This window comes from Aulonocara sp. 'chitande type north' Nkhata Bay, linkage group LG16 (genome assembly GCF_057382095.1).
Source record: "Aulonocara sp. 'chitande type north' Nkhata Bay isolate Kocher_YH1m ecotype deep benthic linkage group LG16, A_spYH_male_GT1.1, whole genome shotgun sequence".
Taxonomy (NCBI): domain Eukaryota; kingdom Metazoa; phylum Chordata; class Actinopteri; order Cichliformes; family Cichlidae; genus Aulonocara; species Aulonocara sp. 'chitande type north' Nkhata Bay.
Window position 1 is genome coordinate 14,808,271 of NC_141359.1, and position 24,290 is coordinate 14,832,560.

General features: G+C 43.1%; 1 protein-coding gene across 2 annotated transcripts; it reads right to left on the reverse strand.

The window, feature by feature from the left end:
• Nucleotides 1-1,407: 1,407 nt before the first annotated feature.
• rif1 (replication timing regulatory factor 1) lies at nucleotides 1,408-24,257 on the reverse strand. 2 transcript variants are annotated; one of them, XM_086266587.1, is made up of 37 exons: nucleotides 24,054-24,257; nucleotides 23,540-23,588; nucleotides 22,526-22,660; nucleotides 22,361-22,439; nucleotides 22,174-22,270; nucleotides 21,888-22,018; nucleotides 21,633-21,727; nucleotides 20,326-20,515; nucleotides 20,135-20,227; nucleotides 19,820-19,958; nucleotides 19,580-19,731; nucleotides 18,655-18,772; nucleotides 18,398-18,577; nucleotides 17,895-18,005; nucleotides 17,343-17,405; nucleotides 16,593-16,693; nucleotides 15,273-15,359; nucleotides 15,114-15,187; nucleotides 13,590-13,770; nucleotides 11,213-11,320; nucleotides 10,965-11,114; nucleotides 10,612-10,711; nucleotides 10,239-10,528; nucleotides 9,942-10,144; nucleotides 9,696-9,789; nucleotides 9,483-9,614; nucleotides 9,117-9,259; nucleotides 8,940-9,029; nucleotides 8,802-8,856; nucleotides 5,842-8,473; nucleotides 5,561-5,727; nucleotides 5,343-5,471; nucleotides 5,179-5,265; nucleotides 3,373-3,488; nucleotides 3,112-3,262; nucleotides 2,898-3,021; nucleotides 1,408-2,781 (listed from the first exon to the last, which is right to left on the reverse strand). In XM_086266587.1, the coding sequence occupies exons 3-37, from the start codon at nucleotides 22,639-22,641 to the stop codon at nucleotides 2,492-2,494; spliced, it is 7,068 nt and encodes a 2,355-aa protein (XP_086122713.1). In that variant the 5' UTR covers nucleotides 22,642-22,660; nucleotides 23,540-23,588; nucleotides 24,054-24,257; the 3' UTR covers nucleotides 1,408-2,491. The 2 variants fall into 2 exon arrangements, with proteins under 2 accessions (XP_086122713.1, XP_086122712.1); XM_086266586.1 differs by having other exon boundaries at nucleotides 5,561-8,473.
• Nucleotides 24,258-24,290: the final 33 nt, after the last annotated feature.

The following is a 24,290-nucleotide window of genomic DNA, read 5'->3' on the forward strand; positions in this document are numbered from 1 at the left end:
CAAAAAACAAAACATGTTCTGTCTGTATATATAGACTGTATATATAAGACATCAACAGGGCGTTTTTACCTAGAGAACTGATGATCACTGGATTCTTTTTCTCATTTTCAGATCATTGTAAGTGCAAATGATTGTGCGTGAAAATTCAAAGATCATCAGTTTGTGAAATAGTCAGAACAGCCCGTCTGTTTATGTTTTTTTAAACATAGTGTGTGTGTGTGTGTGTGTGTGTGTGTGTGTGTGTGTGTGTGTGTGTGTGTGTGTGTGTGTGTGTGTTTGCAAAATATATACAATGTGCAGGGGTTCAGGGCTCCAAAGGAAGGAAATTGCACACAACCACACTCTCTTCTGTTTACACACACTGCTCTTCTGCCACTGACTCCTTCTCACTCCATGGCACTCAGCCGAACTCGGGAATCTGGGACAGGTTACAGGGGCAGGTCCAGGGAATCTATTTACAGAGACAAATAGTTAGAAAAAAGCTAGAGAATCACAAGGAAATAAGATGAGGAATTTGCCGGGGCTACACAAACTCAGGTTGTACAACGATCCAGCATTGAGACGCTCTGAGTCACAAGTAGTTGCTAGGGAAACTAGGTCAATGACCAGCAGTTGGTGATAATCAGTCCAGGTGCGTGGGCCAAGGGCAGGAGCCCATAATGAGCTCTGCCCAGACAGACAGGAGGCAGTGAGAGAGAGAGCAAGAGAGGAAACAAAAAAACAACAAACACGTCCAAGAGTGAGCTAGCTGGGGAGAAACAGGGATCCAGAACATTATCATTCCCAACGTGTAAAATACTGGGATTTGTCGCACCCCTAGGGGTCTCATACTGAAGCAAAGGGTACCTTTCCACGTCCTTATTATCTGCTCTGGGTTCTCAATTGACTCCAATATAAACCCACCGGCGGTAATTTTAGCAGCCTCAAGTAGTAGTAGGATTGCGAAATGGACATCATTCAGCCCTGGAAATGGCAATTTTGTTGAGACCAAATTTCCAACTTATTAGTTTACCTGTAACAGGTTCTATTACAGTGAGTGTATTAAAGTGTATACTAGCTTCAGAGATTGGATTAGAATCTGTGTGAAGTCGTGTAGGGGGCAGATGTGTTTACCTGTAATTTGATTTGTTGTAGAGAAGAACAGAGGGTTGAGGGAAGAGCATTATGAGGAAGACTAGGTCTTTTTTTTTTTTTTTTAATAACTTCTTTCTAGGGTTCTGGCTACTATGGTGTGTCAGGGTTTGTCATCACTGTACTATGACAGGGGCTTCAGGTGCAACAGGCACCAAAGGGACAGGGAAACATTTACAATGTGGATAGAAGTGCTTGGAAATAGCGACGGTGCTGATTGGATGCATTTTGAATTTCCAGCAAAGACCGATATCAAAAACACAACATGAGCACACAGCAGAGATCATTCACTTTAATTCACACATCTGTGTGGCATATTGATAAAATACTTCACGTAGTAACAGATCAGTTTGATCCAAATGGAGAAGCTAAAATGATGCCTGTGCCAAGACTGGAGCTGGAAACTTATGGATTTACGAGTGTTCCTTTCCTCTCCTCCTTTGAATCCATAACTGCAATAATGTATAACAGTAGCATATCAACGGCTATGATCCCATAATAGAAGGAAGTGTGAAATCAGATGTAAGCAAAACAAGCAGTACTAGTATTTAAAAGTATATTTCAATGCTATGACTTTTGTTTAAAGTCAGCAATCTGCGCAGAAAACTTTACTGTGACCAGCAAACAGTGTGGAGACATGTCAAGAAAACTGAGAAATGCACCGAATATCTTTGTACTTTTTCAGAAGGAGATGTAGACCTGTTTAAGGATTTAATGAGCATATTCAAATTATTTTATTTAAGCATTAAAAAAAAAATAAAAATCACAAAGAATGAAGTGCTGAATGTCTACGTAAAAAAACAAAAAAAACAAAAAACAAATCAAAACAAAACAGGATATTTAAGTGAGATGACAAAAGGCAAAGAAACTGAAACTACAAAACATCACAACACAGGAATTTATCAGCCTGTAGAATATGCACATGGGAGGAAAGCATATGAACAAGGCATGAAGGCTTCAGCTGCACATGGGGAACATTGAATTACTTTATAAATGTCTCAGTCCTTTAAAACAATGTGCAGAGAAAGTTTAAATGTAAAATGCAGAGACTGCAGCTATTAAAAATCATCACTGTGCAACTGTGCTTCCCTTTCAGTGTTTCTTAAATGTATAAACCCAACCTCAAGCATAGCATGAGAGATGATGTGAAATGTGTTGCTTGCATTTATTAAAAAATCCTTCAAGCAAGAGGGAAACCGCCGCCCCCCCCCGAAAGGGATACTAAGTTAAAACCCTAAAATCTTCTTTGTACAATGGGCTCATTAAACCATCCTCAAATATTTGTATCTTTTGTTGCAGTCCTTGAAACCCTTCGGTGTGTGCTTCATAACAGATACAGCCGTCTGACGCTTCAGTCCTTTCAGTGTTTGCCGTCTGTCTGGCAAAGGCGAGTCTGCAGCTCAACCACGACACGTCTCATCATGCCTCCCAACTGATCGTGCATCTCAACAAGCTGCTGTGGTGAGCAGACGCTCAGTTCCTGTGGTGTCATTCTGCAGGACAGTGTCTCTATTTCTGATGACAGACTGTCTCGGGGTAGCTGGCATTCAATTGTCTCATCTCCATCTGGCACCTCTGGTGTCAGATTCCCAGAGGCGTCCTGCTCAGGTCTCTCATCTGCACAGACAGGCTCGTCCACCAGCTCTGTTGCTACAAACACAAAGGGGAATTCTGTTTACATTATTCTAAAGAGATCAAGAGATTATTTGCATGGCATCACTCAGGACATTAACTTGTCACTGATGTAATACACAATTTTTACATACCCAGTGTGTCGCCTGACGGTTTATCCTCTTCTGTGTTTTGAGGGACACTTGTCTCTTCCAGTTCAGAAGTCATCATCTCTGTTTCATCAAAGCTCTTCAATTCATCCCCGCCCCGTCCTTTACGCTGGAAAATGACAGTGAGACATCAGGCACATGTGGAAAAGCTGCAGTAATGTTAGTGTTTGTGCTGGGTGGTGTTAGCCTACTGAGGTACCTGTTGTTCATAAATTTTGAGTGCTTTTTTCACATTAGAGATCTTCGGGGAGCGAATTGGCAGAGTCTTGATTTCACTGGGAGTCAGTGCACTCAGGTCACCGATCGTTTTAATGTTTCGGGCACGAACAAGCTGCCCAAAACCTCGAGACCTATGAGGAAGATTGAAGGTAAAATGAGTCTTGGTTACTTTGGTCAGAGATTAACAGAGAATAAATATTTGACCAAAATTTTCCTTTGGTGAACCCCGTGCTGTCCTCACCACATGTTAGAGGAAATCTGAGGCAGCACAGCTTCCACAGGTGTAGAGCAGCCAACCAGGGCAGGGTAGATGCAGTCTCTGGAGACAGGTCGAGGTTCCTGGCCCATTTCAGAAATCTGACAAAAAAGGTTCTATGTATCATTAGGATGAAGTCTGATACCTATGTGAAGCTGGAATAATCAACATGTTAATGCTACTGGGACTGAAATTCTGGACCTATGCCAGCGTTTTTTGGGTCATTCCTTCTCTTTCTGGTAAGAAAACAACAACAAAAATGATTCTAAAAACATGAGTGAAGCCTCATGCAGGATTCCAGATTAGGGCTGCCACGATTAGTCGACTAGTCGCAATTACGTCGACGACTAATTTAATAGTCAACGCGTCGTTTGAAGCTTTGTAAGATCCCAAAAGACGCAGGAATAAGTAGCAGGATTTAAGAGTGTAAAAGCAGACTGAAACAGAAGATGGCAGCACTGCATGTACAAGGATGCCAGCTGCCATTAAACCCCGAAGAAGAAAAAGCTGTGTCCGGTATCATAGCTGTGTCCAAATTCAGGGGCCACATCCTTCAGAGACTGTATTTGTAGGCCGATTACGTTACAGCAACGCGACAAAGGCCATGAAAATTTGAACACTCCTCCAAATGCGTCCTCCTTTTCCCCAGATTTGAAGGATGGGTGGGGTGTATACTTCGTGGCCCAACCTATCCCAGAATTCATAGCGCAGCTCAGCCAGTTCCAGTTTCCAACAATAGCGGCAGCTACGTAGTTTTAATATTACTCCTATTACTCTTTCTGGGTCACAAAATAAACTTTTAACCTATTTTCAGGCAAGAATGTAGCTGTGTAAACTTCAAATATCTTCTCGGTTTATCAAGACATCACGTATTTGCAAAAGTGATTGGACATTTTCTGAGACATCTGTTACCCACCAGCTCAATAGCTAGCCGGGGTTCAAGGCTCACTAGAGCCGGCGAGAACACCAAACTCCCAGCACATCGAATTTACTCCAGTGTCCTGTTATATTTTAGATAGCAAGGAGCAGACCGCTGAGTTTATTAAGTTCCACTGAGACAATCTGCAAATTTCATTAAAAGTTTAATAAACTATCATCCGTTTTTATTTTTAGTTAGCACATACCTTAAACACTTAAAGCTATAAGCTAATGATAGTTATATAAGAGCAGATGCTGCTGGTGCAATAAGCTGAACGTTTTACGGCCAATGGATGCATGATCTGATTAATCGACTAATCGCAAAAACAACCGGTGACTAGTCGACTATCAAAATAATCGTTTGTGGCAGCCCTATTCAAGATACACCCCAGTTGCAAAACTAAGGACGGGTACTGAAATCCAGCTGTACTAAATGGGCTTGAGGCTACATTTTTCAATTCAATTTATACAGTGCCAAATCCCAACAGTCGCTTGAAGGTGAAGACCCTACAATAATACATCTGCTGAGTCTGGTTGGGGATGAGGGGAGAGAGATGGGACATTAAGGAGAGATCAGCGTTATCAATAACTATTAAAGACCAGAGTATTAATAATCTCCAATGGCAACAGCACTTTCTTTCTGAACTTCTTTAAGAAGAAATCTGATTGGTACATTAAAGTTCTTTCATATTTGTACCTGACCAGCCAGCATGCTACCTGGGCAGCTAACTGGCACCATCTAATCCAAAAGAAAAGCCACATGTATTTTTCAGAAGTCTGAAACTAAGCTTTAGAAGTAAAGAACACACTGGGCTAAAATGTTGTTTGTGTGTGGCAGCTTACTGGTGAGAAATATCACATTTGTGTGCTTACCAGACATTTCTTGGAGCTCTTGTAACCTGGGCTGTGAAGATTTCTAGGATTCAGTATCACCAAGCCCTTTGTTGGAGTAGTGACATGCTAAAAGAAGCAGAAGACCGTCAGGGTTTGCATGGTTGTAAAATATCGCAATTACAAACACTGATGCTCAAACATACCTTTGGCTGTGGAATATTAGTAACCCTTGACCTTCTAGGTGAGCTGGTTCTGATGGCTGGGCTACGACGATCGATGTCGTCTGCAGTTTCCTGCTGCTGGATTGGATTAGCAAAGGACACACGCCTGGACTACAAGTCGACAACAAAAAAAAAGTTACAAATATTTCAAGCCAATGTTCATTTGAAATACATTTTACCAAAATGTGTTCATCACTCACTTTAACAAGAGGTGAAGGAGTGTCCACTTCCAGTGGTCTCTTCTGGCCCTTCTTAAGAATACTGGTAGAGGGTGAAGCAGAAGGAGACCAGGTACCTCTGGTCTTGCCACTGCTGGGGCTATGTCCAATATCTGGAGCCATTACAGTTTCCAGGTCCTTCTGTTTCACTGGAGAATCAAGAAAATCGCCTTTACTTGTAGGTTCTGATTGCAATGAAGTCTTACAAACATCAGTCAAAGCATCAGTGCTGGCAGTATTCTGTTCATCCTCCACAATCTCACTTTGACCATCTTTTTCATTCTCCTGTGGTGGTGTGGTCTCTTTCTCAGCACTGGCCTCTGAATGCTGAATTGAAGCAGCATGTTGTTGTTCCTCAGAAAGGTCACCAGTAACTTTTAGACTCTCCATTTGCGTGTCCGTGTTCTCCTCAGGAGGTCCTCGGGGACCTGAATTTAAATCCAACATTTGTTTTTCTGTCACCACTTCATCAGCTTTCTCCTCTGGTGACTCCCTGACTTGCACACTGTGCGTTGCCTCATTAGGAGGTGCAAGTGTCTGCTCATTACACACTTCGACAGATTCAATCATTTCCAAGTCCCCTGTGTGATTTTGTGTGGTGGAATCATCACCATTTGTTTCAGAGTCTCTTTGCTCTGTCTCACTAGCTGGCACAGTCCTTTGCTTTGAGTCATCAGCTTGAGGTTCTGGACCTAGAACATCATCTACTTCCATCGGCAACTCTTCTTTACTTTGAGCTTCAATTGTATTTGTATGCTGGATCAACTCAGAACTAGGTGAATCTTGGGTTTTTGATTCCTCCAAATCAGTGACATCTTTTGCTTCGGTGATTTGACTATCCAACTCCTGAGAGGCATCGGTGTCAAACTTTTCCATATCTTTCTCAATAGTGTCCTTCGATTCGACTGCAAGAAGTCTCTGAAGTGATGCTCGGGGCCTCCCTCTTTTCTTTTTGGGAATGACTGAGTGTTCTCTGACCTCAGAGGATTCAGATTCTGAGGACTCCATACTTGCCATTAACGCTGGAGAGGACCTTCGTCTGGAATATCTGCCCCTGCCTTGAGAGGACTCTGAACCGGAAAGATCTAATGACTGAGAACTCTCTGGTGTAGAGCTAGGACTTGATTTTAGTTGCTCCTCTAATAACTTGCTCCTTCTAGTCCTTCCTCCAATTCGAGCGTCTGCCTGGCCGACTACAGAATTTGTTATGTGAGAATTAGACCTCATTTGCCTTCCTGATGAAATTGTATCGTCATTTTTGTCTTCAGATTCTGACACTTCAGATGATACCTTACTTCTTCTTGATCTACGTTTAGAGGGGCTATCAGTAGATGAAGGTGTGATCACTTGAGAGTCTTCTCTACTTTCTAGTTCGTTGTCTTCATCCTTGAGTAGTTCTTTGCCTAAAATATTTGTCGTGCTTGAGCCAACTTGGGACTTATTAGTTGGAGAAGTAGTGACAACTTGAGAATCCTTTTTGGCGTCGCCAATAGGCTCAGACTCCTGCGACTGGCCTTTAACTTGAGGTGAAGAAATAACCATTGCAGAGTTCTTCGGTTTCTCGCCATTGTTTTCTGACTTTTGGGACTCACCGCCAGTTTGAGGAGAAAGAATGATTGCTTGGGAGTCTGTATCTGACTCCTTGTCTTTTTCAATGTGGTTTACTTGCTCATCTGTGGCAGTTTGACAAGACTCCTTTGTGTCAGGCAAAACGTTTTTTTCCAATCCATCTTCATCACTGAATGCTTTGCTCTGTTGACTAAGCCCACCCTGTGATTGGCTTTCATGATTAGACTGCTTGTCTGATCTTAAATCAGTTTGGCTGGACTCATTGGTGCTTCTCCTTTTACGTCCAGGTTTATCAAGTAACTCCTGTGAACTGGTGTTCAGTTTGATCTTCTTGCGAGCTCTACCTTGAGAATTGGTTTGGCTCGACTCACCCGAGTCCCTCTGAGCTCTTGAGCGCAATCCTTCTCTACCGGTATCCTCTGCAGCTTGCTTACTTCTTGTGTTTGGTCTGCTCTGCATCAGAGACTTTGGAGAATCACTGATAGGCTCTTCTCCAGAACGTCTCTTTTTGACATGTGAGTATTTGGCTTCCCGTTCCTCAGGGTCCTCTCCAGGGAGCTGAGGTCTGACTCTCTGGCGTCCAGATCGTCTGGGTTCACTGGGAGATGTCTGACTTGGAGATGACTGAGAATCCTCCAGAGCTGATTGAGATTCCTCTTCCTGACTTGAGGGAATTATATCCTGTGAAATAGAAGGTCTTTTTGTGCTCTCCATTTCAGTCTGTGTATCTGGGATGACATTTTCATCCTCCATTGAGTCACTAGACAGTCTCTCAGTCAGCTTTACGGGCTCAGTTTTTGTTCTACAGTCTTTGGGTCTTCGAGGGGACTCGTCGGCATTGTTAACTGAGCACTGAGAGCTAGATTTTCCTGTCTGAATGGATTGGGAATCCTGAGAGTTTGGACAAGTGACAGGAGATGAGTCCCGAGAGGCTGATGTCTTGCTGGTTTTAGAGGGTTCTTGGCTATTGGATATCTTTAAAAGAGGGCCTGTAAATGAGGACGCAGTGCTGGGGCTGGCGGGTTTTCCCTCAACATACTTCTCCAGAGTAATGAAAGACTGACGACGACTGTTGGGTTTCTGGGGAGTCCCTGAAACCAAATCGGATGAGGGAGAGATGTTAGGGCTTGTGCCTTCTTTAGACTCTTTGTCTACATCTTCACCCCTATCGTCACTCTTTGCATGCTCCTCCATCGAAACATCTGCACACTCTGGGATAGTCTCTTGCTGCTTGCCATTTTCTGTCAACTTCTCTGCATCTGTTGGGCTGGCATAGTCTTGCGTCTCTTTCGTTTGAATTTCAGCATCTTCTTTTTCAGTGTCCATCTGAGGAAGGTAAAAGAAACAAAAATATAAAAGTTATCAACTCTCTCTACAGATGACACCAGAACTAACTGATCAATATATCTATATAGTGTTCATTTGGCAATTGCACAGTTTGGTTTCAATGTTGAGCTGCTTGGTGCCTATAGAAAAGAACAAAACAATGTCTATGTTATCTCTGTATGTACTCATTGCTGTTAGCTTATGTAGTCAACTAAAAATGTCCATTTGATTTGTCCAAAAAAAAAAAAATCAAAAACATCGAATCAACCCCCTCCCCCAAGAGGAGACTTGGAACTTTGAACCCGACTGGAGTTGTGCGTTTTGTTACCTTGTCAGTAGTCTTTTTGTTTACAACATCGACTTGTTCAGTTGGCAATTTGTCCCTGTGGAGGAAAATATAAATAAATTCTCTGTTAATTCTGAATATGTTTTATTGCAGGGATTTATTGTGATTCTGAGAACTTACAAAGAGTCTTCTTGACTCTGCGTGTACTGTGTGAAGGCCGTGGTATCCAGAGAGGCATCAAGGTTGTTGTACATGGCAGGAATGTCAACTCTTTAACAAAAAGCATTTGCTTTACATAAACAATCATGTGAAATCCAAATGAGCAAATGAAAACAGGCTGAAGAGGGCAAACCTGACCTTTTAGTCCTTTTCACCTCTTTCTGATGCTCTGTCAGAACTCTCTCCTTCGCCTCAGGAGGAATGAACACAAAGTCGATGGATGCCTCTTCTTCCAAGACCTCCCTGCGGGGTGGCTTGGGTGAACCAAAGTCCAGTTTTGTCTGAAGGGAAACAGATGAAATCAGTTTTGCAATTAAGGGCGACAATAAGGGATTATTAATTATAACATGTCTAATTGATGTTGTGTTTTTAATATGAGTATCTAAACAAATCAATATGGATAAGCTGGCTGGTTAATTGTGTCTTTTTTTTCCTCCCCCCCCAATGTGTTTATTTCATCCAACATGTCCCTCAGGAAATTATCAAGTTTGATTCTAAAATTACAGAAACTGGCTTGTTGGTCTTCACTGAGCTCTTCTCCTTCAGCTCAGCAGTCTTTCCCAGCAGCGAGTCCCTCTTCCCCACAGATGAAACCGGCATCCCGCTGAGCTTTGTCTCCAACTGAGAATTCTCACTCTGAACACAGAGACAGAGAGAAAGTGCTGAATAAAGCTGAAATCACAAAAGTGAAAAACAAAGATAACTAGGGCAACTCACTGAATACTGTCCACTGAGCTCATCGGGATAACTGACGACCTCGAAGCCAGGAAGAATGATCGGGGTCTTCTGTTTCACCTGGCTCAGTACTGGCCTGTGTTTATATTAAACATTAGAGTCTTAAAGCCATAGGAATGCCCCTGCAGGGACTAGGAGCCTCTGTAGGAGTACTTTTTCCACAGTAGTAGTTTTTAAATGCAATAAAAATTGTGAACTCATTAAAAAAAAATTAATGAAGACAATCACCTCATCTCATCAGGATACGTGAGGCTGACTGCATTGGCAAAGGTGGAGTTCCAGAACTGGGTGACTGAGGTGCGGAGGTGCTTGTTCTTGTGCGGAAACACCACACAAAGCAGAGGAGAGAGCAAAGCCAGGAGTTCATCATTGTGGGCCAGAGAGGAACGGCTTTGCAAGCAGTTGAAAACCTCACCAAGAAGCTTCTCCAACTGTAGGAAGGGAAGAGAAAAGGGCAGACATTAAAACTAAACCCTAAAATGACAAATGCTAAAAACCTACTTGGTCAGCTGATGAGGAGCCCACCTTTCCCAGAAGCTGTGAGGTGAACTTGGATGGCTCACTGGCTGCATTTTTATAAAGGAGAGTGAGGGGATGAATCAGAGAGTTCAGAGCCTCCTGGACAACATTTGCCAGAACGAGGTTTGTGAAGAGAGCAGAAAGGACGGACAGCAGGGCCGAGCCTACTGCCTCAGAGGAAGTCTCAGGGTCCTCCAGATAAACCTCTAAACACTGTACCAGCAGGGACTGGAACATAGACAGGTTGCCCAGGGCTTTATTCCTCTTTCGCATCCAATTCACAGGAGTATGGGGGGCTGGAAGAAATGACAGGTTTAGAAACTAAGTGCATGTGTGTAATTTGTATAAAAGATGAAGTAAAGCTCGTTTCAGTTCTTACACTTAAGCTTCTGCTGAAACTGAGGCGTGTACGGAGAGAAGTCCACACACTCGACCATGACATGGAGGATACTGGCAACAGCATTACACGTCGAAGGAACCTGAAGGATCAGAGTCAGATTAGAGTTCTTCTAAAGGCTGCAAGCAATATTCTTACCTCTGTGGAATTTTTTTAAATCATGACAGATTGATGAATCAGCTTATTTTCCAAATATTCACATCTCTGAAAAGGTTTATTTTTTGTCCATATTTGTTATGGAACATGAAATAAAGTCATGTTTATTAGGTTTGAGCTTGTTATACTCGGCTGGAAAGCTTCTATGTAAAGCTGTTTATACGTCACCATGTACTCACCCTTAGGGCTTCTCTGTCTATTGCAGCATCCATCTTTGCACAGAGCTCCTCGCAGCAGATGTTCTCCTCAGCTGTGACCACCAATGCAGAGCAGCAAGCAAATACTTTGTAGAGCTTGGACCATGAAGAAAGCATCGACTTCTGAGCCAGCTGAAGAAATTAAAGGAATGAGAATGAGGTCATTGAAGCGGACTGAATGGAAAGCATGACTTTGTTATTTCTTTATGGTTGTTCCATTTGCACCAGACCTGTGGCAGTGGTGTGCCGTGTAAGAGATGTGTAATGGGGAGCATCAGGGCAGAGTGCATAGCACTGAAGTTGTGCTCCAGAGCGTCACCTTGGTTCACTTCATTAGTCTGTCAAAATAAAAGAGTCAAAGGAAGTTAAACGCTGGTGCTACATTTGTTAAATAAGACTTTAACAGGACGTTAAGGTACAAAAAAAACAAAACAAAAAAACTTTACACTGCGTTCCAAATTTTTATGCAAATGATGTTTTTCTCTGATTTTTTTTTTCTCTGAATAGTCGATTCAAATGACAGTCAGCATAATTTTAGAGTCATCAACCATTAGAGTACAACTCAAATGTTACTCAACAAAACTGCCAATGAAAAAGTGTTTTTCAAAAATAATAAACTCAAAATGCACTGTTCCAAATTATTACGCACAGAGTTTCAAAACATTTTATAGATAGTAGAGAATTGAAAATGGTCATTGTTGAATTTGCAGCATTAGTAGATCAATTTTACTGAAATCAAAAACATCTTAACAGGTCAAAGCTACATATTAACATAGGACCCCTTATTTGATAGCAGTTTTACAATTCTTGCATCCATGGAACTTGTGAGTTTTTGGAAAGTTTCTTCTTGAATGTCTTTGCAGGATGTCAGAATAGCCTCCCAGAGGTGCTGTTTGGATGTGAACTGCCTCCCACCCTCTTATTTTTTGGTTTGAGGATGCTCCAAAGGTTCTCAATAGGATTGAGGTCAGGGAGGAATGGGGACCACACCATGAGTTTCTCTCCTTTTATGCCGATAGCAGCCAATGATGCAGAGGTGTTCGCTGTAGCATAAGATGGTGCATTGTCTTGCATGAAGATGGTTTTGTTGCAGAAGGCACAGTTCTTCTCTTTCTACCATGGAAGAAAGTGGTCAGTCAGAAACTCCACATACTTTGCAGAGGTCATTTTCACACCTTCAGGGACCCAAAAGAGGCCAACGAGCTCTCTCCCCGTGATTCCAGCTCAAAACATGACTCCACCACGTCCTTGCTGACGTTGCAGCCCTGTTGAGACATGGTGGCTGTCCACCATCCACCACTGCATCCATCTGGACCATCCAGGGTTGCATTGCACTCATCAGTGAACAGGACTGTTTGAAAATTAGTCTTCTGGGCCCACTGCAGCCGTTTCTGCTTGTGAGCATTGGTTAGGGGTGGCCAAATATAAGGTTTATGCACAACTGCAAGTCTCTGGAGGATCCTACACCTTGATGTTCGCAGGGCTCCAGAGGCACCAGCAGCTTCAAATATCTGTTTGCTGCTTTGTTAGCAGCTGCTCTCTTAGTCTGATGCATTTGTCTGGCAGAAACCTTCATCATTGTGCCTTTATCTGCACGAACCCATTTGTGCTCTGACTCAGCCACAAATTTCTTACATTATGGTGATCATGCTTAAGTTTTCGTGAAATATCTGAGGTTTTCATTATGTGTCCAAGGCATTCAACTATTTCACGCTTTTCAGCAGCAGAGAGATCATTTTTCCTTCCTATATTGCTTGAAAATGGTGGTCTGCTTAATAATGTGGAACATCCTTCTTCAGTAGTTTTTCCTTTAATTGGGCTCACCTGGCAAACTAATGATCACAGGTGTCCAAGATTGATTTCAGTCATCCAAAGAGCCCTGAGACACAATTTCATCCATGGGTTTAATTGAAAAACAACTTATTTAACCTTTATGACACTTAAACACAATTGGCATAATAATTTGGAACGCGGTGTATATTCTAAACTTATTTGGTCTTAAACTTGCATTTTTCTACATCCATATATTAATAAGTGGGCCACCAAGCAAGGCTTTGTTCTTCATACTCAGGGTTTCCACCATTGCAGTGCAAACCCTAAAGTTGCTTCCAGCTTTGGAGAATTATGTTGCGTTTTTCTGTCTATGTCTTTGGACTGTGGGAGGAAGCTGGAAGAAACCACACAGACACAGGTAGAAAAACTAACACTGTCATGATATTATGAAAGGATACTAAATAACCTTGACCCTATCAAAAGTAATCATTTTTAAACATGCTTTTGGCAGTTGTATCAGTATCATTAGTGTCAGAGTTTATCCTTGGCCCCATCTAGTTTATCCCCTACATTTATCTAAACAGTGCTGGCTCCAGTCCTCAAAAAAAAGTAACACGCGGTGCCTGTGTTCCACTTTATAAAGCAGGCTAATGTGTTGCTTAGAACCCCTCTGCCGATCAAACAAGCCTCTAAACTCTGCACTAAAACTTCAACATTCAGACAGGTAAAACTATTGTCTTCTCAAAGTTGACTTGTTGCAGACAAAGTGAAACAAAGATTTTTTAAATGTTCCTATTAAACAACAGCAGTGATTGTCAATAATCCCGCTCCTACTTGTGTGACGATGTCAGTGAGGGAGCTGACGACCACGCTCCACATTCTCAGCAGCTGCTCCTTGTTCTGCAGAGACGTGGCACTGCGGCTGATGGCACCCAACAGCGATTCTGCAAATGCTAGAGGGGAGGTTGGACCTGACAGTCCACAGTTGACCAGCGTTTGAAGGCAGTGATAAAACCTGCAGACAGATTCAGGAGGCAATGCATTAAGCAAAGAAGATGAGAGTGTGTGCATACATAGATATCTAATATATAAGCAACTGGATATCGGGGTGGGGTCTGTATCCAGTAAGGGTCCCTAGGCAAGATCCAGGCTATCAACACCTACGCCCTGCCCTGTGATCCCCTGCTTGGATAATAACCTGGCCAAAGGAGGAAATCGAACCCACTGACATCAAGACAAGGAAGCTCTTTACCATGCAAGGAGGGTTTCACCCCCAAGTCCAGCACCCTGAGGCTGTATGCTTAGCAGAAGGAAGGAGGCCAGGGACTAGTGAGTGCCAGTACCACGGTCCAGGATGAGACGATGAACAGCCACGAATACATCAGGAAGATGGCCACAACCAGCTGCACGTTCAGTGAATAACTCAGGCAGCATAAACTGAAGAAAGAGGAGGAACCATCATGGAAGGACAAGCGCCTGCACGGTAAGTACCACCGGCAGATAGAGGAAGTGGCTGACAGGCTGAAAAATTATTGTACACTTCATTTGAATTTAGGTGGTTATAATTACTTGTACTGATGCCTCCACAGGAGGACACAGCAGGAAAGGAGCATCCAATGGGACATTGTGGAGGGTGCTTCAGGAGTATGGGGTGTCTGGCCCATTATGGTAATTAGATCCCTGTTCAACCATAGCGAGAGCTTGTGTTGTATTGCCACCAGTAAGTCGGACTTGTTTGTAGTGACTGTTGGGCCTCCCGAGGCTGAGACCAGAAAAGGGTGACGTGCCTACTCTGAGTCAGGGATTAGTAACTACCCCAGGTGGAGCGGTTTTAAGTATACCAGTGAGGTGAGAATGGAGCGTGAGATTGACGGACTGGAGCAGTGATGCGGATGCCGCCCCAGTCAATTTAGAAGTCTAATACGTTCCTACCCTCACCTGTGGTCCCGAGTTCTGAGTGGTGAGCAAAAGAATGGAGGTCTCAGATTCAAGAGGAGGAATATTTTTTTTTTTCCCTTCCATCGAATGTTGGCTGGGACTCAAGACTTAAAGTAGAGCCTCTTCTCCTCAACACTGAAAGGAGCCAGGTGAGCCGTTTCAGCTCTCGTGGTAGATAGAAGGCACTTAATCATAGAAAGTGCTTGTATGTATGGTCCTCAGGAAGAGTAGAAAAGCGCTATGCAAGAACCAGTTCATTTACCATTTGTAGCAGGTCTTGACTAAGTGACCAACTATCTTGTCTCCCCCCCCCAGTTTATACAGTTTTCAGTAAAATTACTGGAAGTAATGCACAAGATGTTACCAGTATCTTTTATTGTGTTCCTGTGGAATGAGAATCAAACTAAGTAGTAGACCCACCTCTCATCCTCAACGTAGGCTGGAAGCATGCTGCTGTCGTAGAGGAGGAGGATGAGGAAGAGAGCAGGTGTTCCCTGAGGAGTTAAACAACATTTAAGCAACATTCTGTGTAAGCACTTCCATGGAGCTATGCTAATCGTTGAACCATGAAGCACTCACATTTAGCACGTCCATCTTGCCCACTTGATAAGATGCAGAACTGAGAACTCTCTGAGGAATTCCTTTCACTGTGGCTTCAAACAGAACCTAAGGTTAAGAAGAAAAACAAAAACAGTCAGTGCAGTAACAACTTCTGAGCACTGAATCAGACCCAACACCTCAAGAAGCAGCCCAGTGCCTGGTGGGACTGTCTATCGAAGACATGTACCTGTTTGGAACCATGATAACAAGGTTCTTGCTGATTGGAGCTGGCTTGGCCCTGGCTTATCGAAGATTAAAGAAAACGGAATCAGCTGTTCAAAACCCCACAAGGCTGCCCACTGTGATTGAAACGATGGGACAAGTCGTGAGTTCTCAAAATGGGCTCATCGAACGCAGCACGGATAAGATCTTGGAGATGCTTGAGGCTACCGTGAACACTCAGAATAAGACCGCTGAGCGAAAATTGGATAACATCTTGGAGAAGCCAGCTGTGGTCTCAAGGCTGTAGCCGAACAAAAACACCCTGATAACAGACTGTGCATAGACTGTTTCTTCCTATCCTACGCAAGGCCACCTGGGTTGGCTGGAAGATTGTTTACTTAGCCTGGCAGGGCGAAGGACACCGTCTCAGCTGAACTCTGGACACACACACACACACACACACACACACACACACACACACACACACACACACACTCATCCCCCCTCCCTTTCCAAACGCCTTCGATGCTTGTCCCCTCCCGGGGCAGATGTCCAGCGCAGACATGCTGCAGGACCGGATGCGCTGTCTACACCGGCTCTCTCTCACCCTTACCCGCCCCTGTTGCTTGTCTTGTGTTTCTATGGTGTATTGATAGTCATGTGCTTTTTGTGCTGGGGCGTTTTTTGTTCTGTTCTCAAACTGTTCTCCCATTAGGAGCTCAATCTGAGTGGAGTTTTTTTTTCTCCTCCTCTCACCTCATGTTATGTATTTTCGTTGTTTTTTCCTATCAGCCTACCTTTCTGACATGACTTCCCAATGTGATGTTTGTGTAAAGTTTGGTCAGAAGATTCCTTTGTAAGTGCGCATGCGCCATTAGCGTGCTGCCTGCTGTAACCTATAATGTACTTCGGGATTAATAAAGTATTCTGATTCATTAAAACAGGTAAAACGCTAACAATATCAGAAACAACTCAAGGAATGATACAATCTGACATAAAAACCTATCCTTTGGTGCTGCTTCTCAAATCATTTCTATAAGTGACAGTCTGTAAAGCTCTGCGTTTCTTATGAACAGACTAATTCTAGTTAAATTTTCAGTAAGTGAGTCAGTCTTAAAGCTTTCTGCATAACCTTACCAGGACTCTGTCTGCAGGCAGAGATTCTGAGGCGATGATACTCTGCAGAGCTTGAAGCATCAGTGTCAGTACTTCGCTTCCCTGTCGCTCCTTCTTATTGCCTAACGACAGAGCACAAGTATTATTCAGCAGCGAGTCCAACATCAATATTGTCGTCTTTTCAGGCTCTGCTTGAGATGAGTCATCATTGGGGACAGATCCCCTCAGAATTGTAGTCTTGTCACAGCAGTCCAGACTGAAGACCTGAACGCTCCAACTTAAACTGATGATGAGATGTGACAGGGTCAGGCAGAAGAGGACAGTGAGGTCTCGCTCGTCCTCCCATGGAACAAAGCTCAGACCCAATCTGAGTGCTCTATGTGGCGCTTTGAGGACAGACCCATGACTTTAAGAGCCCACCCTGCTGAGCAGCAGCCACAACACAACTAGAAATTTAACCCATGATTAGTTATTTAACTACAACAAAAACAAAGAGCAGTGGAAACTGCTGACATTTCTGTTTCTCTGCAGATAATCACTGCCACAGTTTTGCCAGCAAAGATGAATGATTACTAAAGTCTGTGTGCATAAAGGCTCCCGCAGCTTTCTCCATGCTTTGTTACTTCTTTATCAAAAATCTAACTTACATTTGTTAACGAGACAAATAAATACATGCAAACGAATTAAACATTTTAGATTATCCCACCATAAACATTACACACAAACCAGTTAGCTCCATTGTCAAATCAATCAGGTACCTTCACTACTTACCGGACTCTATGGTCAGGGAAACAAACCGGACAAGACTTGTCCATATGAGGGTCAGAAGAGATTCTGCAGGAGAAAAGAGCTTATAAGCTTATGTTTATATGGACTTAGGAGAGCAGGTTTCAGGTTTAAGTAATCAGTCACCCTATTTTCCAACAAATCCTTCAACAGTCTGTGACAAAGAACTTTTAGACCTCTTATCACAGACCTACATGATTAGCAGTCTGTCGCCCTAACACTACTTCCTTTCTCCAACTCCTCATCTTAAAAAGATTTCCTCATTAACATCAAGATTCCCAGTGACAACATTAAGGGGAAAAAAGCCCTCTGACTCATTTACAAGTGGCGAGGCTCAATTTTTACAGCCAAAATGATGCATCACTTCCGCATCACGCCTGAAAGCAGCAATGGCTTTGTTTGGACCAGTGTGAATAAGCACTGGTGACAAAATGCCATTTTTCTTCTAATGCATTCAAATATATTTAGTTTTGAAAATTCATCTCCAAATCAAAGTCGAGGTGAATGTCAGTCGGTGGATGTTTCTGTGAGGTTTACCTGGAGCATCTTTTCCGATGTTGATGAAGCCATCTCTGGTATTCGAGATGAGCACAGCAGCATGTTTAGTAAAGGAGGAAGCACCAGAGAGGAGCGGGTGGTTCAGGGGCTCTACAAAGAAAAACAATAAAAGGTATAGAGGAGACACACTAAACTCAAGTACTTCTTTAAACACCAAACTGGATGAGATCTTCTTGTCTGTGTTCCTGTGAATGGTTTTTTTAAATTTGCACTTGGAGACAAATTTGCAGAAACATGAGCATTTCTGGGACATTTCCGCATCTACAGTAAAACACTTTCTCTTCCCTGTGGTCCCATTGCCAGAAAAAAAGACCAAAATGGAACTGGACAGAGCAATGGAGAAAATGAAACAGAAAAAGTATTTGAAATTTAAAAGGCATATTCTTTAGAAACAGTGGGTTTATCTCTGCACCTCCTTGTGTGGAGCCTGAAGGAACAACTATAAAGCAGGCTAATGCAGAAAACATGTGACTCTGACCCACCGAGACTCAGGATGAGTTTGTGTTTTGCTGCAGTCGCAACAACCTCTGGACCTCGAAAATAGTGCAGCAGCATCTCTAGTCCGAGCAGCTGAATCGACGGTATCGAGGAGGCGAGCTGGATGCTGGAGTTCAGGCTCATCCGAGATGTGTTGGCTGGGCTGTTGAAGCCTGGAGCACTTGCTGCAGACCGAAACAAACACTACATCAGTGTCTGTGTAAGCTGGATTAGTGCATTACATGTGGAGGAGTAACCGTACCAGTCTTGGGTGTACCAGGAGCAGCAGCGCTATTTTGAGCGATAGTTCTGGAAGGAGTGCCTGGTATAGAAGAGGAAAAGTCGGAGCCGATTGTGCACTGGAGCAGAGGTACAGAAACCTGAAAGACACAGAAACACTTCACTCACACCAGAGTTTCACACTTCATCACACGTTAGGAAAAACTGACAAGCTAGTAAACTCTGTGTAGATGGAAATAAAGTTGTGTCTGCATGAATTAAGAAGTAAGAAGAATGCAGTACTGTTACATAAAATTATTAAAAAGGACCTCCGTGACTGTTCACTGTTGAAGTAAACTCTGTTACCAAGATGTCTAAATATTGACTCATGTAACCCAAAGAGTTGATTACACTATTATACAGCTATGATGCATATGAAGTATTAAAGTAGGACTAGTATCTACTGCTGAAAGAGGGCTAAGTTCCCAACTGTGGTACTACTGAAGGTTAGCTCATCTTAGACTGGTCAAAGTTAAACTGATAAAAGAATGTGGAATAAGGTGCATTTAAATAAATAAATAAGCACAGTGCAGGATGTCTGACTGTTTACTGTAATTGTCCCACACTTAAACACTTTAAAATCACTTATAACAGATCTCTAGTTATTACCGCAGTGTCAATTAGCTTAAGTCTGCAGTACCTTTTAAACATGACTAATTACTGAGAAAAACTACCCTATAGCTTCACCAGTGACTGCAATCACACACTAAAAGTCACACAAAGTCAGAGAATTAGGGATAATGTATGACCAAGTTTACTGTGAACAGAGCAAATCAGTGTGACAAGTGTGTGGCGCTGCAGCCAGTCCACTCTGCCACAGAAGCAGAACTGCAAGGAAGAAAATTAATTCTATAAAATAATCTTTGTTTTGTTTTTTGTTTTTAGAAAAAACAAACCGGGAATCTAACCTGATCAAAGTTGGGTGACAGGTTGGGCCCCAGTTGGATCACCAGGTACCACCACACCTCCACCTTGGTGAGCAGCAGGGCTTCTGTTCTGACATTGATGGATGTGAGCGGCTGCATCAGGAGCTTCATACGTTTGGCACTGCACAAGATGTCTTCGGGAGCACCAAGGGTATAGGTTTAAGATTTCAGTTTGACCACTGAACTTCCTATTAAAGACAGGATGAGTGTAATGGGGCTCACCTGGATTCAGAGCAAAGTTATCAATGAGGCTCTTCCAGGCAAGAAAGGCGATCTTCTTAATGGTAGGAGACGAGCTGCGGAAACCAAGCTCCTCCAGGTGCAGGAGAGAGTTGATGAAGGGACCTCCTCTGTGCAGCAGCTGTGCAGGAGACACAGTTAACCTGGCTGATCAGGCCATTCTTATCATTCAAAAAGAACAAGGAATTCCAAAGTTTTAAGCAAACCCAACAGGCCTTTCTCAGAATTTCTGGACGCAATGACTACTAAGTTACACTCATTTATTTAAATATCGGAGACCAAATATACAGACTTTACCTTCCCAAGCAGTTTCACAAACAAAGGCCACAGCTTCAGGACATTGGTTTCGTTCTTGGACATGAAAAGTTTCTGCAGTTCTGGTATCAGTTTCTATGAAGACACAAAGACAGTTGAGCAGAGATTATTACAATTCCCTTTTCACAAGCAACACCAAGCATCAAACTCCATAGAGACGTTAGACTACTCACTGTGGACATCATTGTTTCAATAACAGCAGACACCTCATTCTGCTTTTCCAGTAGAAGGGGCATGCCCATCTCCATGGCTGCGGCGGCCCGCAGACGCACCTTTGATGCAGAGTGGACCACCAGAGGGATTACCAGCTTTGCCCACTGTACTGCTCCTTCGCCCATCTGGGTGGGCACCTGCTCCAGCATCCTATAAACACCAAGGAAAGAGAGCCCCATCTCATTTTCCAATATAAATATTTTAGCTATCCATGTGCAGTACTTATGACACAAAAGAGGCCACACTTTCAAACAAGACAAGCTGACCAATAAAATCTGGAATGACACAATCTAGAATTTTAGATCTGAAATGAAAGCTGCACCAATGAGAGTACCACCACTGCTGTAACATCGGACTTGGGGGAACATTCATTATCCAAAATGTGTAATTTCTCTCCCTGCTGGAGTTGGCTGAAGGTTTGTGAAGCACTTCAGCGAGAGCCGATCAGCTGCAGTCAGAGCTCTGGTCCACAGAGTCCCACTGTGAAGCTTCTTTGTGTGGCCAATGCCATATTAGCGTTTTGAAACTGGATGTGAAGAGTGAGGGGTAGCTCTGACTAAGTAAGTGAGGAACACTGCTCATATGGCAGTAACAACCTTAGCTATACTCCTCTTTTTCTGGCCTTCTGGCCATAATGAAGACCACAAGTTCCAAAATTGCCTTCATGTTGTAATCAATAATCAGAATGAGCTTTATTGACTAAGTATGTGTATTCATATAAGGAATTCAAACTAGCAACTGAATCCATAAAGTGTTCATAATGACTGTTTTGTCACACTTCTACACAGCTGGACTTTTTGCCCTCTGCTGGCCATTAGAAAGAATGTTTCTTGGTCTATGCCAAAGGCCCCTGACATGCACAGCAGGGGAACAAAATGCACAATTTACCTGCCCAACATCTGTTCACAAACAGACGCTCAGTATTCTAACTCATATTACACTAAGCAATAGCACTAAAAGCAGATGTGTTTTCTTCCACCAGAGGCTAACATGAAAGAGGTGTGACAACTAAAGAAAGGACATTGGCAACTTCTATTTATCCAGACTAAAAAGCAATACTGGGAGTTTCAAATAAAATATGTAATGCATTTCTCATCATCATGTAAAATTACTTATTGTAGAAAGCTGCAGGGAGTGTTAATATTCCATTTTGTGTGACATTTCCCTCGACCCAAAGTGAGAATGTCCCACAGAGCATGATTAAAGGAAAACAGGGCAGAATAAAATACTCTGGTTATCCAGAAGTCTGGCTTCAAATAAATCTTACCTGATTATGACATTCAAGGCTTCATGCTCCATTACCACAGAGTGGATGTCTTCCCTTTTCCACACGCTCTCCAGTGTTCCCAGTATGGACGGCACCTGAGTGTAGAAGAAGCAACACGGATCAATACAGCAGCTTTGGAAACGCCTCTGCTCCTGAAATCACTGCTACGTTTTCAGCAGTGTTGACCTGACAACATTTTCAGTACACCATGATGCTTTCTGAAATTGTAGCACATAAGGTTCAGGTGCTGCTCACTTTTTTAGAGACTTCTTCTGCAGGAAAGCTCTGTTTGGAAATCACCCACAATGCCCTGGTGCAAGTGTTCTTATCAGTCGCCTTCGACACCAGCAAGCAAAGTGCTGACAGTATTTCCGCTGCAAAGACTTCTGCAAAAAACAAACAAAAATAACAGTTCCATCTGGCCAAGTCAGATCTGCAGTGATGATGCCAAGGTTCAAAGCATTTACGGTCATATGTACAAGAAGGAAAAACATTTCTCGGTGCAAGACACAAATGCTGTCTGATGTACACATGAAGTTACCTGACACTCCAGAGACAACATGAGAATGGTATACGCAAAACCCCAAGGCTTGTAAGGCAGCTTGGCTCAGCTCAGCATTTGGACTAGTTATGTGAGCCTGGAAGTGGCATAAGAAAATAAGGCTTAAAATTTAAATATAAGCATGGAAAATGTAAGTTTCCGACAATTTTGCGCACAGAAGACTCACCAAGATGGCTTTACCCAAACGAGAAAAGTGCTTTTCAACTGCAGGGAGGAACTGGCGCCCCTCCTCTCCACTGAGCCGACTGTACAGCAACAATAGAATATTCTGTCACTTGTGGTCTAGTCCTAACTTACGTCAAAGTCTGACATACTGGGGCTCGTAACTTACTTGGCGATGGTGAGGTAGGCATCTGTCTGCTCTGACTGTCCAGCAGTGCTGTCCTCCAGAGACTCGAGGAGAGGGAGGAAGCTGGAGTTGCTCAGAGGCCCTGCCGTCGCCATCATTATTACTCACCTTCTCGCCCTTAAAGAGGAGGAGCAGAAAAGGAGGAGAAACATGAGGAAAATGGATAAAAATAAACTTTTATAGAACTGCCCTGTAATAGACTGTCCAGAGTTTATGCACCCTAGATCAGAATCTTCTTGAAAAGTGCAGCCTAGTGGCAGCTCAAGTCAGAATTCAACGGAAAAAGAAGAAATCAGACTCACAGTTGTAATAAAATCCCAAAAGTGCAGTTAATTTAAACCAAACGTCTGTTGTTCTGTTTGACTCTGGAGTTTATCAAATTCACTGTCTTTAAACCACAGCAACATCCAGTCCACTGTGTCTCTCTTCAACCACGTTTCTCATTTACCACCTGAGGGTACGTACACACTGCGTTTGCCCTCCAGCTATATGGAGATTAGTTTTTAGCTTTTGTTTTTTAAATTTTTAAAACTACACACAAATACATAAAATAAACATTTCTGTTCAGAACGCACATTTAATTCCTGTTTCTTTACTAACACATCTGTAAACACATCTCTCATTCATTCAGATATTGGGTTTGGATGTGTTAATAAATATTATACAAAGTTAAATTTGTAACTGGCACAGTTGTGACACAGCACTGGCAGACGCCATATCTGGAGATATTTGTCAATACCATATATTTGCATCACTGATATTCTGACATATTTTTTTATCCCAATTATCTAATTTTCCATTGTTAGTACTAGTGATGATTTCCACTTGAATTTAGTTTGTGTGTGTCTATATGTGTGCTGGGGGGTTGAAGGGGGGGCAATTTCCTTGTCTGACTATTTCACACTGCATAAGCTAGCTGTTTATAACAGCGGGCTTCTACCCCAGAACTGTCACATTGCAAAATAATCACACAAGTAAAAAGATGCATTTACGTACCTCAGTGAGAAGTAGGTGAAGCTGCGATCACCCGCCACTGTAGATACAGCTGTAACACAGTGAAGAATGGGCTTCAGATACAGGCTTGCGACACATGTTCGTTTTAGCTGGCGATGTAAACGCCTCCCAAATCAGTCTGTCAGTGTCTCGCTACTAATGCCATTGCTGGGTTCTACACAAATAGAGCAACTATTTTGAAATGACACATCAAAACCTCTGGACGCATTTTCTGAATCGTGACTGAACAATTAGCAGCCTGCTAACTAGCTTTAACAAATTAGCAGCACTAGCAGGCTAAACGTCGAGTCTCCGGCTAGCAAAGTTGCCTTCGCGCCGGCGCACACACAGGCAGACGACGCTGCGGCTAAAACGTCCCTGCTCATCTGCCCTTATTTAGCCTCACTAACAAGAACACAAACCTGCATGGCTAACCAAACGACTGTTTACACTTGCTTGTTTGTTTGTTTCAGCCAACACACACAGCACGTCCCCGCTGCTGACACTCACTGCTCACCTAGGTCGGAGTTATGAGAAGGGACACATACACAGCGCCGACGGCAGCAAATAAGCTTCACTTCAGCGGCCACCACGCTTCACTGTCTGGATTGTTTTCTGTGAAGTGCAGCTTTTAATGGCTCCTATTTCAGCCTCCTTTTCTGTGTCTTGTGCCGTTACCCCGCGAAATTTGCTGGCGCCAAACCACCACGCCGACGTACAAAATTACCTTTGACCCCGCTACGTCACACTCGGC